This window comes from Abramis brama (genome assembly GCF_963993115.1).
Source record: "Abramis brama genome assembly, contig: SCAFFOLD_91, whole genome shotgun sequence".
Taxonomy (NCBI): Eukaryota; Metazoa; Chordata; class Actinopteri; order Cypriniformes; family Leuciscidae; genus Abramis; species Abramis brama.
Genome location: NW_028155959.1, coordinates 75,001 through 92,500, shown reverse-complemented (window position 1 = coordinate 92,500; position 17,500 = coordinate 75,001). Strand labels below are relative to the sequence as shown.

The following is a 17,500-nucleotide window of genomic DNA, read 5'->3' as shown; positions in this document are numbered from 1 at the left end:
CCCTACACTCTCATTACCCTACACTCTCATTACCCTACACACACTCATTACCCTCATTACCCTACACACACTCATTACCCTCATTACCCTACACACACTCATTACCCTACACACACACTCATTACCCTACACACACTCATTACCCTACACTCACACTCATTACCCTACACTCTCTCATTACCCTACACTCTCTCATTACCCTACACTCTCTCATTACCCTACACTCTCTCATTACCCTACACTCTCATTACCCTACACTCTCATTACCCTACACGCACTCATTACCCTACGCACTCATTACCCTACACTCTCATTACCCTACACACACTCATTACCCTACACACACACTCATTACCCTACACACACTCTCATTACCCTACACTCTCAATACCCTACACTCTCATTACCCTACACTCTCATTACCCTACACACACACTCATTACCCTACACACACACTCATTACCCTACACACACTCATTACCCTACACACACTCATTACCCTACACACACTCATTACCCTACACACACTCATTACCCTACACTCACTCATTACCCTACACGCACTCATTACCCTACACTCTCATTACCCTACACGCACTCATTACCCTACACACTCATTACCCTACACGCACTCATTACCCTACACTCTCATTACCCTACACACACACTCATTACCCTACACACACTCATTACCCTACACACTCTCATTACCCTACACTCTCTCATTACCCTACACTCTCTCATTACCCTACACTCTCTCATTACCCTACACTCTCTCATTACCCTACACACACTCATTACCCTACACAAACACTCATTACCCTACACTCTCATTACCCTACACACTCATTACCCTACACACTCTCATTACCCTACACACACTCATTACCCTACACACACTCATTACCCTACACTCTCATTACCCTACACACTCTCATTACCCTACACACTCTCATTACCCTACACTCTCATTACCCTACACTCTCATTACCCTACACACACACTCATTACCCTACACACACACTCATTACCCTACACTCTCTCATTACCCTACACTCTCATTACCCTACACACTCTCATTACCCTACACACACTCATTACCCTACACACACTCATTACCCTACACACACTCATTACCCTCATTACCCTACACACTCTCATTACCCTACACTCTCATTACCCTACACACTCATTACCCTACACACACTCATTACCCTACACACACTCATTACCCTACACACACACTCATTACCCTACACACACACTCATTACCCTACACACACTCTCATTACCCTACACACACACTCATTACCCTACACACACTCATTACCCTACACACACTCATTACCCTACACACACACTCATTACCCTACACACACTCATTACCCTACACTCTCTCATTACCCTACACTCTCTCATTACCCTACACTCTCATTACCCTACACGCACTCATTACCCTACACTCTCATTACCCTACACGCACTCATTACCCTACACTCTCATTACCCTACACTCTCATTACCCTACACTCTCATTACCCTACACACTCTCATTACCCTACACACACACTCATTACCCTACACACACACTCATTACCCTACACTCTCATTACCCTACACTCTCATTACCCTACACTCACTCATTACCCTACACGCACTCATTACCCTACACTCTCATTACCCTACACGCACTCATTACCCTACACACTCATTACCCTACACGCACTCATTACCCTACACTCTCATTACCCTACACACACACTCATTACCCTACACACACTCATTACCCTACACTCTCTCATTACCCTACACTCTCTCATTACCCTACACTCTCTCATTACCCTACACTCTCTCATTACCCTACACTCTCTCATTACCCTACACACACTCATTACCCTACACAAACACTCATTACCCTACACTCTCATTACCCTACACACTCATTACCCTACACACTCTCATTACCCTACACACACTCATTACCCTACACACACTCATTACCCTACACACTCTCATTACCCTACACACTCTCATTACCCTACACTCTCATTACCCTACACTCTCATTACCCTACACACACACTCATTACCCTACACACACACTCATTACCCTACACTCTCTCATTACCCTACACTCTCATTACCCTACACACTCTCATTACCCTACACACACTCATTACCCTACACACACTCATTACCCTCATTACCCTACACACACTCATTACCCTACACACTCATTACCCTACACACTCATTACCCTACACACTCATTACCCTACACACTCATTACCCTACACACACACTCATTACCCTACACACACACTCATTACCCTACACACACTCATTACCCTACACACTCTCATTACCCTACACTCTCATTACCCTACACTCTCATTACCCTACACACACACTCATTACCCCACACACACACTCATTACCCTACACTCTCTCATTACCCTACACTCTCATTACCCTACACACTCATTACCCTACACACACTCATTACCCTACACACACTCATTACCCTACACACACACTCATTACCCTACACACACACTCATTACCCTACACACACTCTCATTACCCTACACACACACTCATTACCCTACACACACTCATTACCCTACACACACTCATTACCCTACACACACACTCATTACCCTACACACACTCATTACCCTACACTCTCTCATTACCCTACACTCTCTCATTACCCTACACTCTCATTACCCTACACGCACTCATTACCCTACACTCTCATTACCCTACACGCACTCATTACCCTACACTCTCATTACCCTACACTCTCATTACCCTACACTCTCATTACCCTACACACTCTCATTACCCTACACACACACTCATTACCCTACACACACACTCATTACCCTACACTCTCATTACCCTACACTCTCATTACCCTACACTCTCATTACCCTACACTCTCATTACCCTACACACACTCATTACCCTACACGCACTCATTACCCTACACTCTCATTACCTTACACTCTCATTACCCTACACACACTCATTACCCTACACACACTCATTACCCTACACTCTCATTACCCTACACACACTCATTACCCTACACACACTCATTACCCTACACACACTCATTACCCTACACTCTCATTACCCTACACTCTCATTACCCTACACTCTCTCATTACCCTACACACACTCATTACCCTACACACACTCATTACCCTACACACACTCATTACCCTACACTCTCTCATTACCCTACACTCTCTCATTACCCTACACTCTCATTACCCTACACGCACTCATTACCCTACACTCTCATTACCCTACACGCACTCATTACCCTACACTCTCATTACCCTACACTCTCATTACCCTACACTCTCATTACCCTACACACTCTCATTACCCTACACACACACTCATTACCCTACACACACACTCATTACCCTACACTCTCATTACCCTACACTCTCATTACCCTACACTCTCATTACCCTACACTCTCATTACCCTACACACACTCATTACCCTACACGCACTCATTACCCTACACTCTCATTACCTTACACTCTCATTACCCTACACACACTCATTACCCTACACACACTCATTACCCTACACTCTCATTACCCTACACACACTCATTACCCTACACACACTCATTACCCTACACACACTCATTACCCTACACTCTCATTACCCTACACTCTCATTACCCTACACTCTCTCATTACCCTACACACACTCATTACCCTACACACACTCATTACCCTACACACACTCATTACCCTACACTCTCATTACCCTACACTCTCATTACCCTACACTCTCTCATTACCCTACACACACTCATTACCCTACACACACTCATTACCCTACACACACTCATTACCCTACACTCTCATTACCCTACACTCTCATTACCCTACACGCACTCATTACCCTACACTCTCATTACCCTACACTCTCATTACCCTACACACACTCATTACCCTACACACACTCATTACCCTACACACACTCATTACCCTACACTCTCATTACCCTACACACACTCATTACCCTACACACACTCATTACCCTACACACACTCATTACCCTACACACACTCATTACCCTACACTCTCATTACCCTACACTCTCATTACCCTACACACACTCATTACCCTACACACACTCATTACCCTACACACACTCATTACCCTACACACTCATTACCCTACACACACTCATTACCCTACACACACTCATTACCCTACACACACTCATTACCCTACACTCTCATTACCCTACACTCTCATTACCCTACACTCTCTCATTACCCTACACACACTCATTACCCTACACACACTCATTACCCTACACTCTCATTACCCTACACTCTCATTACCCTACACGCACTCATTACCCTACACGCACTCATTACCCTACACGCACTCATTACCCTACACGCACTCATTACCCTACACGCACTCATTACCCTACACGCACTCATTACCCTACACTCTCATTACCCTACACTCTCATTACCCTACACACTCATTACCCTACACTCTCTCATTACCCTACACACACTCATTACCCTACACACACTCATTACCCTACACTCTCATTACCCTACACTCTCATTACCCTACACTCTCATTACCCTACACACACTCATTACCCTACACACACTCATTACCCTACACTCTCATTACCCTACACACACTCATTACCCTACACACACTCATTACCCTACACACTCTCATTACCCTACACTCTCATTACCCTACACTCTCATTACCCTACACACTCATTACCCTACACACTCATATTACCCTACACACACTCATTACCCTACACACACTCATTACCCTACACACACTCATTACCCTACACTCTCATTACCCTACACTCTCATTACCCTACACTCTCATTACCCTACACTCTCATTACCCTACACACACTCATTACCCTACACGCACTCATTACCCTACACTCTCATTACCCTACACTCTCATTACCCTACACACACACTCATTACCCTACACACACTCATTACCCTACACTCTCATTACCCTACACACACACTCATTACCCTACACACACTCATTACCCTACACTCTCATTACCCTACACTCTCATTACCCTACACTCTCATTACCCTACACGCACTCATTACCCTACACTCTCATTACCCTACACACACACTCATTACCCTACACACACTCATTACCCTACACACACTCATTACCCTACACTCTCATTACCCTACACACACTCATTATCACGATCACGATCCTCACGAATCACCTATCACGAATCACGATCCTCTCGTTCACTGGTCCTCTCCCTGCTCTGCTCATGCTCTGATAAAAATAGCTTTGTAGGACTATACTTTATTTTGACAATTGGTCAAAAAATAAATCTGTTAAATCTGATTCTGCTGCATAGAACTGATTGAAGAATAATATATTGATATTTTATATTATTTTAATATAGGTACCAGTATTAGCCTTTTCACCATTTGTATCACTCTGCTTGTCTGTGTTTGCGCCACTTGCATCATTAAGCCAGTAGGTGGCGACAAGTGACTGTCTTTATGGGTGAACAACTGAACTTTATACTGATTGGTGCCAAAAACATTGATTAACTCAGGAAAGAAACAAGTTTCTGAAACCAATCTTTAATGCTAATATAAATTGCTCATTTGCCTCTGGACACAAAAAGATTGCACTGGTTTTTGATTGAAATGTAACATCTATGCAAAATAATCCTTGAAAGATTTCTCATTTAAGGCCATTCCTGTTTGGAATATGTGATTGTGTATTGTCAACAATAAGCAGAAACATTCTGCATTTCCATTTTGTAATGTGGATCATTCATTGCAACATTTATCCTCATTCTCATTTTTAAGAATCTGTTATCTTGACAAATAATTTATGCTACTGCCCACTGACATGCTTTTAAAGCTATTGTTATCCACATTTTTTGGCCTTTAAACACCTTAAAATGCACATATGTAGGTCCGAGAAATCCAAATATTATCGGGGGAGCATGTCCCCGAACCCCCCTAACTACCTCACATTTGAATACGCATGACTGTAATGTGTGCTGGTGTGGCTACAGTGCCAAGGCTGACTTTTTGAGCCAGTTTGCCCCTGCATATATACAATATACATTATTCTCTGTATCAAATCATTATTACCCAGCTCCTGATGTTTCGGGCTCCCCTGATGTTTTTAAAACCTAGAAACACCCCTCCAAATGCATATACAATATTTGTAACTTAAATAAGTAATAATCAAATAAAGAAACAACATATTAACATTTTAAAAGTCTTACAGTTACAACCGGCCCTTTGAGGGCAGCCATAATGCTGAAGTGGCCCTCAGTGAAAATGAGTTTGACACCCCTGCACTATACACACTCATTACCATACACTCTCATGTCTGATGTCTGTCTGATGTCTGTCTGTCTGATGTCTGTCTGATGTCTGTGTGATGTCTGTCTGTCTGATGTCTGTCTGATGTCTGTCTGTCTGTCTGATGTCTGTCTGTCGTCTGATGTCTGTCTGATGTCTGTCTGTCTGTCTGTCTGATGTCTGTCTGTCTGTCTGATGTCTGTCTGTCTGTCTGATGTCTGTCTGTCTGATGTCTGTCTGATGTCTGTGTGATGTCTGTCTGTCTGTCTGTCTGTCTGTCTGTCGTCTGTCTGATGTCTGTCTGATGTCTGTCTGTCTGATGTCTGTCTGCTGTCTGTCTGTCTGTCTGTCTGTCTGATGTGTGTGTGTCTGTCTGTCTGATGTCTGTCTGTCTGATGTCTGTCTGTCTGTCTGCTGTCTGTCTGTCTGTCTGTCTGTCGTCTGTCTGATGTCTGTCTGTCTGTCTGTCTGTCTGATGTTCTTCAGGTGCAGGAGGACTCGAAGGAGAAGCGCACTCTCCTGCACAGAGCTGTGAAGCTGCTGTTTCCCGGCCTGGAGACCAAGACTGAGGACCGGGAGGGCAAGAAGTTCATCGTGGCGTATCATGCAGCGGGTCAGAGAGCGCTGGCAGGTACACACTCGCTCCAGAACATGTGTGTGTGTTTCAGCTCCAGAACATCTGTGTGTAGTTTCAGCTCCAGAACATCTGTGTGTGTTTCAACTCCAGAACATTTGTGTGTGTTTCAGCTCCAGAACATGTGTGTGTTTCAACTCCAGAACCTCTGTGTGTGTTACAGCTCCAGAACATGTGTGTGTTTCAGCTTTAGAACGTGTGTGTGTTTCAGTTCCAGAACGTGTGTGTAGTTTCAGCTCCAGAACATGTGTGTGTGTTTCAGCTCCAGAACATGTGTGTGTGTTTCAGCTCCAGAACATCTGTGTGTGTAGTTTCAGCTCCAGAACATCTGTGTGTGTTTCAGCTCCAGAACGTGTGTTTCAGCTCCAGAACATGTGTGTGTGTTTCAGCTCCAGAACATCTGTGTGTGTTTCAGCTCCAGAACATGTGTGTTTCAGCTCCAGAACATGTGTGTGTGTGTTTCAGCTCCAGAACATGTGTGTGTTTGTGTGTGTTTCAGCTCCAGAACATGTGTGTGTAGTTTCAGCTCCAGAACATCTGTGTGTGTTTCAGCTCCAGAACATCTGTGTGTGTTTCAGCTCCAGAACATGTGTGTGTGTTTCAGCTCCAGAACATGTGTGTGTAGTTTCAGCTCCAGAACATCTGTGTGTAGTTTCAGCTCCAGAACATCTGTGTGTGTTTCAGCTCCAGAACATGTGTGTGTGTTTCAGCTCCAGAACATGTGTGTGTGTTTCAGCTCCAGAACATGTGTGTGTGTTTCAGCTCCAGAACATGTGTGTGTAGTTTCGGCTCCAGAACATGTGTGTGTAGTTTCGGCTCCAGAACATCTGTGTGTGTTTCGGCTCCAGAACATGTGTGTGTAGTTTCAGCTCCAGAACATCTGTGTGTGTTTCAGCTCCAGAACATGTGTGTGTGTTTCAGCTCCAGAACATGTGTGTGTGTTTCAGCTCCAGAACATGTGTGTGTGTTTCAGCTCCAGAACATGTGTGTGTGTTTCAGCTCCAGAACATGTGTGTGTGTTTCAGCTCCAGAACATGTGTGTGTGTTTCAGCTCCAGAACATGTGTGTGTGTGTTTCAGCTCCAGAACATGTGTGTGTGTTTCGGCTCCAGAACATGTGTGTGTAGTTTCAGCTCCAGAACATCTGTGTGTGTTTCAGCTCCAGAACATCTGTGTGTGTTTCAGCTCCAGAACATGTGTGTGTGTTTCAGCTCCAGAACATGTGTGTGTGTTTCAGCTCCAGAACATCTGTGTGTGTTTCAGCTCCAGAACATGTGTGTGTAGTTTCAGCTCCAGAACATGTGTGTGTGTGTTTCAGCTCCAGAACGTGTGTTTGTTTCAGCTCCAGAACATGTGTGTGTGTGTGTGTGTGTAGTTTCAGCTCCAGAAAATGTGTGTGTAGTTTCAGCTCCAGAACATGTGTGTGTAGTTTCAGCTCCAGAACATGTGTGTGTAGTTTCAGCTCCAGAACATCTGTGTAGTTTCAGCTCCAGAACATCAGTGTGTAGTTTCAGCTCCAGAACATCTGTGTGTAGTTTCAGCTCCAGAACATGTGTGTGTAGTTTCAGCTCTAGAAAATGTGTGTGTAGTTTCAGCTCCAGAACGTGTGTGTGTGTAGTTTCAGCTCCAGACGCTGTTAGAGACGTGCTGTGACACTAGATGGCGCTCTGAAGTCGCTGCATGATCCTGCATGAGCTTGAGTGAGCATGAGTGTATGGAAACACGACTGATGTTTGTGCATGTGAGGAGGACAGATCCCAGAGGATGATGGGATTATCCCATGATGCTCCATATCACAGTTGTTCGGGCAGCTTCTGCCCTGGTGAGATCCGTTCTGTTCCTGTTCAGTACGCAAGGAATGAGCGGAGTGTGTTGCATCTCGCTTATCTTCACAAACTGAATCTTCCGAATGAATTGAATGGAAACGGAACGGTGATTCCGGACTCATCCGCGCATGCTAACTCATCCGTGTGTGTGCTCGCGTCCTGAGTAACGCTGTCTTATTCTCCCAACGCTCCTCTCGCTCGCGGGACAGAGGTCAGAGCCGCCTCAGGTAAGGCCAATCCCACATCAGTCCAGGACGCCAGGAAAGCTTTCCTTCCGTTCCTTTATCAGTCTATAAGACTCTTCACAATCCCAGAGACGACACTGAGGTGATTAACAACAGCGTGATCATGATCGTGACGTTATAGAGACCCTGTTTGACACACATACTGGATTCGGCACTCGGGTTTGATCATCATATCGACCGTGAAACCAGGCCAAGCGCTCAAGTGCTTCTAAACACAGGAGAAGATTTTACAGAAGACTTATTATATAATTGGTTTACTGGAGATATTTTCACAGTTAGTCAGTATTATCACTGATGTTGTTCAGCCTGATTTATCTTCACTGCAGGAATATTGATATTAATATGTTAATCATGTTTGGTGTTTGTGCTCAGACAGGAAGGATGCTCCGATTAAAAGTTAAAATAAATCTAAAACTCTTTTCTCCTCCATATTTGAGGTTTAATATACACTTGTGGCTTGCAGAAACAGAAGTCAATGTTTTATTCCATTAGAACGACTTTGAAAGATGCCTGTTATTATAAAGATGTTAAAGTCCACATTAGTGGTTGAATTATATTGAACTCCAGAGGATTTTACTGTGAATTTGACAGAGATGCTGTGCAAATTAAAAAGCTCAGTTATTATAAATCTTCTATAGAAATATTGAGAGGGTTTCTAAATATAATATTCTTTAGGTGTCGATGCTTCAGTAGCTCGTACAGTAGATTATATTCCTCAGTACTCAGCTGTTGCACTGGTGATATTGACCATGTGTGTTTTCCTCAAACTTAAAGCGATTAATAAAAGCTCTGTTATGTCGTTCAGTCTGTGCTCCATTACTTTTTCATTTAGTGTCCATCCTCTCTTCTTTTCTGTCTCCCACTGAAGCCCCTCGAAAGCATTCATGGCCGAAGAACCGTGGCAGTTTCTGCCATTTCGTTCTCTATAAGGAGAACAAGGACACCATGGAGGCCATCAACCTCCTCTCCAAGTTCCTCAGGTGTGTGTGAGACGAGTCTGCGGCTGGTTAACGCTGGCGTTACGTGACCTCACACACACTCCTGTCTCTGTGTTTCAGGGTCAGGCCCAACATGTTCTCCTACATGGGCACCAAAGACAAGAGGGCCATCACAGTGCAGGAGATCGCCGTGCTGAAGTGAGTGAAGCCGAGCATCAGATCCGTCTAACGCTCAGGACACACTCCTGTATTCTGCTCTTCTGTTTCTCCTCAGGATCAGCGCTGAGAGATTATCTCACCTCAACAAATGCCTCATGAACCTGAAGCTGGGAAACTTCAGCTACAAGAAACATCCATTAAAACTGGGAGAGCTGCAGGGAAACCACTTCACGGTGGTGCTCAGGTGAGGATCGGCGCTACGTATGCAGGGATCCTAACGTCTCACCTTTCAGCAAAATCATAACCTATTTCATTGGCATAAGTAACGATACGTCAAGCTTGGCTCTTTTAATCAGCCTAACATGACTGGCTTGTTTTCATTTAAAGGTTACACATTATGCCCCTTTTCACAAGATGTAATATAAATCTATGGTGTCCCCAGAATGTGTCTGTGAAATTTCAGCTCAAAATTACCAGATCATTTATTATAGCTTGTCAAATTTGCCCCTTGTGTGTCCCTTTTAAATGCAAATGAGCTGTAGCTCCGCCTCTGTCCAGAAGAGGGCGGAGCCTTTACACAAGCTTCAGAAACTCCGGCAATAACAAAACAGGCCAATCTCACTCATCCAGAATCCCAGAATCACCAGTAGCGAGTGCAGCCTTACGGAGAGACTCAGGAAGAGCTTCTGGATGTTAGTGGAGACATTTCTGTAGTTGTTGTGGAGTTACACTGATCATCTCATCATCATGTTTAACTTCTCCACAAGTGTCCACAGTTCCTGAGGTGTTTATAAGACAGCGGTGACATGTTCTGGTCAATAGTGTTCAGTGCTCGTCTGAGCTCAACCACAGAACAGTTTCAGGCTCTGCTGGATCTTCATCATTGCGTTAGAACTGGTCTCTGTCGTCGCTCGCAAAACCAAATGGCGGCTGGTGTGTGTAAACGTGCAGATTAAGGGCCAGTAATAATGCCTTAAGCATGAATGGCAGGACAAATTAGACGACATGGCGAAATAAATATGATGCGAGTGCGCGAAATGCGAGTGCGTGAGTGTGCGAAGTACGAGTGTGTGAGGTACGAGTGTGTGAAGTGTGAGTGTGTGAAGTACGAGTGTGTGAAGTGTGAGAGGTATGAGTGTGTGAAGTGCGAGTGTGAGTGTGTGAAGCGTGAGTGTGAGTGTGTGAAGTGCGAGTGTGTGAGGTGCGAGTGTGTGAGGTGCGAGTGTGTGAGGTGCGAGTGTGTGAGGTGCGAGTGTGTGAGGTGCGAGTGTGTGAGGTGCGAGTGTGTGAGGTGCGAGTGTGTGAGGTGCGAGTGTGCGAGGTACGAGTGTGTGAGGTACAAGTGTGAGTGTGTGAGATACGAGTGTGAGTGTGTGAGGTACGAGTGTGTGAAGTACGAGTGTGAGTGTGTGAAGTACGAGTGTGAGTGTGTGAAGCGTGAGTGTGAGTGTGTGAGGTGCGAGTGTGTGAGGTGCGAGTGTGTGAGGTGCGAGTGTGTGAGGTGCGAGTGTGTGAGGTACGAGTGTGTGAGTGTGTGTGAAGTATGATTGTGAGTGTGTGAAATACGAGTGTGTGAGGTACGAGTGTGAGTGTGTGAGATACGAGTGTGAGTGTGTGAGGTACGAGTGTGTGAAGTACGAGTGTGAGTGTGTGAAGTACGAGTGTGAGTGTGTGAAGTATGAGTGTGTGAGGTGCGAGTGTGTGAGGTGCGAGTGTGTGAGGTGCGAGTGTGTGAGGTGCGAGTGTGTGAGGTGCGAGTGTGTGAGGTGCGAGTGTGTGAGGTGCGAGTGTGTGAGGTGCGAGTGTGTGAGGTGCGAGTGTGTGAGGTGCGAGTGTGTGAGTGTGTGTGAAGTATGATTGTGAGTGTGTGAAATACGAGTGTGCGAGGTACGAGTGTGTGAGGTACAAGTGTGAGTGTGTGAGATACGAGTGTGAGTGTGTGAGGTACGAGTGTGTGAAGTACGAGTGTGAGTGTGTGAAGTACGAGTGTGAGTGTGTGAAGTACGAGTGTGTGAAGTGCGAGAGTGTGAGTGTGTGTTTGTGAGGTACGAGTGTGTGAGGTACGAGTGTGTGAGGTACGAGTGTGTGAGGTACGAGTGTGTGAAGTGCAAGAGTGTGAGTGTGTGTGAAGTATGATTGTGAGTGTGTGAAATACGAGTGTGTGAGGTACAAGTGTGTGAAGTGCAAGAGTGTGAGTGTGTGTGAAGTATGATTGTGAGTGTGTGAAGTACAAGTGTGTGAAGTACAAGTGTGTGAAGTACAAGTGTGTGAAGTACAAGTGTGTGAAGTACAAGTGTGTGAAGTACAAGTGTGTGAAGTACAAGTGTGTGAAGTACGAGTGTGAGTGTGTGAGGTACGAGTGTGTGAGGTACGAGTGTGTGAAATACGAGTGTGTGAGGTACGAGTGTGTGAAATACGAGTGTGCGAGGTACGAGTGTGTGAAATACGAGTGTGCGAGGTACGAGTGTGAGTGTGTGAAGTACGAGTGTGTGAAGTACGAGTGTGTGAGGTATGAGTGTGTGAAGTGCAAGAGTGTGAGTGTGTGTGTGTGAAGTATGATTGTGAGTGTGTGAAATATGAGTGTGCGAGGTACGAGAGTGTGCGAGGTACGAGTGTGTGAGGTATGAGTGTGCGAGGTACGAGTGTGTGAGGTATGAGTGTGTGAAGTACAAGTGTGTGAGGTATGAGTGTGTGAAGTGTGAGAGTGTGAGTGTGTGAGGTACGAGTGTGTGAGGTACGAGTGTGTGAGGTACGAGTGTGTGAAATACGAGTGTGTGAGGTACGAGTGTGTGAAATACGAGTGTGCGAGGTACGAGTGTGTGAAATACGAGTGTGCGAGGTACGAGTGTGAGTGTGTGAAGTACGAGTGTGTGAAGTACGAGTGTGTGAGGTATGAGTGTGTGAAGTGCAAGAGTGTGAGTGTGTGTGTGTGAAGTATGATTGTGAGTGTGTGAAATATGAGTGTGCGAGGTACGAGAGTGTGCGAGGTACGAGTGTGTGAGGTATGAGTGTGCGAGGTACGAGTGTGTGAGGTATGAGTGTGTGAAGTACAAGTGTGTGAGGTATGAGTGTGTGAAGTACGAGAGTGTGAGTGTGTGAAGTGCGAGTGTGAGTGTGTGAAGTGCGAGTGTGTGAAGTGCGAGTGTGTGAAGTGCGAGTGTGTGAAGTGCGAGTGTGAAGTGCGAGTGTGAGAAGTGCGAGTGTGAGAAGTGCGAGTGTGAGAAGTGCGAGTGTGAGAAGTGCGAGTGTGTGAAGTGCGAGTGTGTGAAGTGCGAGTGTGTGAAGTGCGAGTGTGTGAAGTGCGAGTGTGTGAAGTGCGAGTGTGTGAAGTGCGAGTGTGTGAAGTGCGAGTGTGTGAAGTGCGAGTGTGTGAAGTGCGAGTGTGTGAAGTATGAGTGTGAGTGCGAGGTACGAGTGTGTGAAGTGTGAGTGTGTGAGGTACGAGTGTGCGAAGTGTGAGTGTGTGAGGTACTAGTGTGTGAAGTGTGAGGTACGAGTGTGTGAAGTGTGAGTGTGTGAGGTACGAGTGTGTGAAGTGTGAGTGTGTGAGGTACGAGTGTGCGAAGTGTGAGTGTGTGAGGTACTAGTGTGTGAAGTGTGAGGTACGAGTGTGTGAAGTGTGAGTGTGTGAGGTACGAGTGTGCGAAGTGTGAGTGTGTGAGGTACGAGTGTGCGAAGTGTGAGTGTGCGAGGTACGAGTGTGCGAGGTACGAGTGTGTGAAGTGCAAGAGTGTGAGTGTGTGAGAAGTATGATTGTGAGTGTGTGAAATACGAGTGTGTGAGGTACAAGTGTGTGAAGTGCAAGAGTGTGAGTGTGTGTGAAGTATGATTGTGAGTGTGTGAGGTACAAGTGTGTGAAGTACAAGTGTGTGAAGTACAAGTGTGTGAAGTACAAGTGTGTGAAGTACAAGTGTGTGAAGTACAAGTGTGTGAAGTACAAGTGTGTGAAGTACAAGTGTGTGAAGTACGAGTGTGAGTGTGTGAAGTACGAGTGTGAGTGTGTGAAGTACGAGTGTGAGTGTGTGAAGTACGAGTGTGAGTGTGTGAAGTATGAGTGTGTGAGGTACGAGTGTGCGAGGTACGAGTGTGTGAAATACGAGTGTGCGAGGTACGAGTGTGAGTGTGTGAAGTACGAGTGTGTGAAGTACGAGTGTGTGAGGTATGAGTGTGTGAAGTGCAAGAGTGTGAGTGTGTGTGTGTGAAGTATGATTGTGAGTGTGTGAAATATGAGTGTGCGAGGTACGAGAGTGTGCAAGGTACGAGTGTGTGAAGTACAAGTGTGTGAGGTATGAGTGTGTGAAGTACGAGAGTGTGAGTGTGTGAAGTATGAGTGTGAGTGTCCGAGGTACGAGTGTGTGAAATACGAGTGTGCGAGGTACGAGTGTGTGAAGTGCGAGTGTGAGTGTGTGAAGTACGAGTGTGTGAAGTACGAGTGTGTGAAGTGCGAGTGTGTGAAGTGTGAGTGTGTGTGAAGTATGAGTGTGAGTGCGAGGTACGAGTGTGTGAAGTGTGAGTGTGTGAGGTACGAGTGTGCGAAGTGTGAGTGTGTGAGGTACGAGTGTGTGAGTGTGCGAGGTACGAGTGTGCGAGGTACGAGTGTGCGAGGTACGAGTGTGTGAAGTGTGAGTGTGTGAGGTACGAGTGTGCGAGGTACGAGTGTGCGAAATACGAGTGTGCGAGGTACGAGTGTGTGAATTGTGAGGTGTGAGTGTGTGAGGTACGAGTGTGCGAGGTACGAGTGTGTGAAGTACGAGTGTGCGAAGTACGAGTGTGTGAGGTACGAGTGTGTGAAGTGTGAGTGTGCGAGGTACGAGTGTGACGCCGCCTTCACACTGGCAGTTGAAATCAGCTCCGTAATACGCAATACGCCCCCAGCGGACGTCGTACTACACTGTTGAAAAGCGTCGGAAGCGAGTAGAACAAAAATGGCGGAGAGATTAACGGTTGAATGTACAATTCTGTATGATCTCTCTGTTGAGGGGGTTAGAGACATGCTGCTTCGTGGAGGAAAGTTCCCCAGGTCGTTGACATGTCAGGTCGGCTAAATGTGATATAGTGGTATATAGAGCTTTTAATTGTATTAACTGCCCTAATAACGTTAGAAAATCATGAAAATAAAAAAATGACATGACAACTTATCGTTATAAAATCATTATTTATTTTATTAAAAGTTATAAGAATTCAGGTTTGTTTATCAGTACCATAGCAACGCTAACTTCCGCTGGAATTGTCGGATAGGAACTGTCCGTAGCCTTTCGCAAGAGTTCAATTTTTTGAACGCATCCGGATGACCAACGGACACGATTTTTTCCGCACCGCACTCGTTCAGACCCGCTTCGGACCCATTCGCATGCGGTCTGCGAATCTCCATAGGAAATTAATGACTTCCGGACGTTTCGTAGCCGTATCGGAGCTGATTTCAACTGCCAGTGTGAAGGCGGCGTGAGTGTGTGAAGTACGAGTGTGTGAAGTGTGAGTGTGAGTGTGTGAAGTATGAGTGTGTAAACACTCTCTCCTCCACAGGAATATCTCCGGCTCTCTGGAGCAGGTCGAGCAGGCGATGACATCACTCAGAGAAACCGGCTTCATTAATTACTACGGCATGCAGCGCTTTGGGACCACAGCTGTTCCCACACACCGGGTCGGCAGGTACACACACACACGCACACACACACACACACACACACACACACACACACACACACACACTGAATCTCACTGTTGGCTCTGTTTTATAGGGCTATACTGCAGAACAACTGGAAGGAAGTGATGGATCTGATCCTGAAGCCTCGTCCTGGAGGTCAGAGACACACACACACACACACACACACACACACACACAGGATCTGATCCTGAAGCCTCGTCCTGGAGGTCAGAGTCACACACACACACACACACACATACTATCTTTCTCTCTTTCTCTCTCTCTCTCTCTCTCTCTCTCTCTCTCTCTCTCTCTCTCTCTCTCTCTCTCTCTCTCTCTCTCTCTCACACACACACACTCACTCACTCACTCTCTCTCTCTCTGCAGCGGAGAAGGGTTATCTGGTGAAGTGCCGGCAGGAGTGGGCTCTCACACACGACCCCGAGGCGGCCCTGAAGAAGCTGCCGGTCAAGCGCTGCGTCGAGGGCCAGTTCCTGCGAGGCCTCGTCAAATACGGCAAGAACAACATCGTCACAGCGTTCGGACTGGTGAGAGAACACACTCACACTACACACTACACAACTGACCTCACACTACACAACTGACCTCACACAACACAACTAACCTCACACAACACACTACACAACTGACCTCACACTGCACACTACACAACTGACCTCACACTACACACTACACAACTGACCTCACTCACACTACACAACTGACCTCACACTACACAACTGACCTCACATAACACTACACAACTGACTACACACTACACAACTGACCTCACACTACACTACACAACTGACCTCACACTACACACTCACATTACACAACTGACCTCACACTACACGACTGACCTCACACTACACAACTGATCTCACACTCACACTACACAACTGACCTCACACTACACACTACACAACTGACCTCGCACTCACACTACACAACTGACTACACACTCACACTACACAACTGACCTCACACTCACACTACACAACTGACCTCACACTACACAACTGACCTCACACAACACAACTGACCTCACATAACACACTACACAACTGACCTCACACTACACACTACACAACTGACCTCACACTACACACTCACATTACACAACTGACCTCACACTACACAACTGACCTCACACTACACACTACACGACTGACCTCACACTACACAACTGACCTCACTCACACTACACAACTGACCTCACACTACACAACTGATCTCACACTACACACTACACAACTGACCTCACACTACACAACTGACCTCACACTCACTCTACACAACTGACTTCACACTCACACTACACAACTGACCTCACACTCACACTACACAACTGACCTCACACTACACACTACGCAACTGACCTCACACTGCACAACTGACCTCACACTGCACACTACACAACTGATCTCACACTATGCAACATACCTCACACTCACACTACACAACTGACCTCACACTCAGACTACACAACTGGAAACTGACCTCAAGGTTCTGCTGCTGCTGCTGCTGGAGTTCAGTAGTTTATAACTGTGCTTTTTCTGCTCAGATCCCTCGCAACAACAGGCTGATGTACATCCACAGTTACCAGAGTTACGTGTGGAACTCTATGGTCAGCAAACGTGTGGAGGCCTATGGGC

The 17,500-nt window shown here is 46.0% G+C and overlaps 1 protein-coding gene across 1 annotated transcript in view; it reads left to right on the top strand.

Annotated features, from left to right (window-relative positions):
• Positions 1 to 17,500, top strand: part of pus7 (pseudouridine synthase 7) — a 34,486-nt gene that overhangs the window by 10,550 nt on the left and 6,436 nt on the right. Inside the window, exons 4-11 of the mRNA XM_084139050.1 lie at positions 6,884 to 7,028; positions 9,970 to 10,081; positions 10,160 to 10,237; positions 10,314 to 10,442; positions 15,722 to 15,847; positions 15,937 to 15,998; positions 16,230 to 16,390; positions 17,410 to 17,500. The exon at positions 17,410 to 17,500 is cut by the window's right edge and continues 36 nt beyond it. Of these exons, the coding sequence (XP_083995176.1) occupies positions 6,884 to 7,028; positions 9,970 to 10,081; positions 10,160 to 10,237; positions 10,314 to 10,442; positions 15,722 to 15,847; positions 15,937 to 15,998; positions 16,230 to 16,390; positions 17,410 to 17,500 (904 nt within the window). The remainder of the gene's footprint in view (positions 1 to 6,883; positions 7,029 to 9,969; positions 10,082 to 10,159; positions 10,238 to 10,313; positions 10,443 to 15,721; positions 15,848 to 15,936; positions 15,999 to 16,229; positions 16,391 to 17,409) is intronic.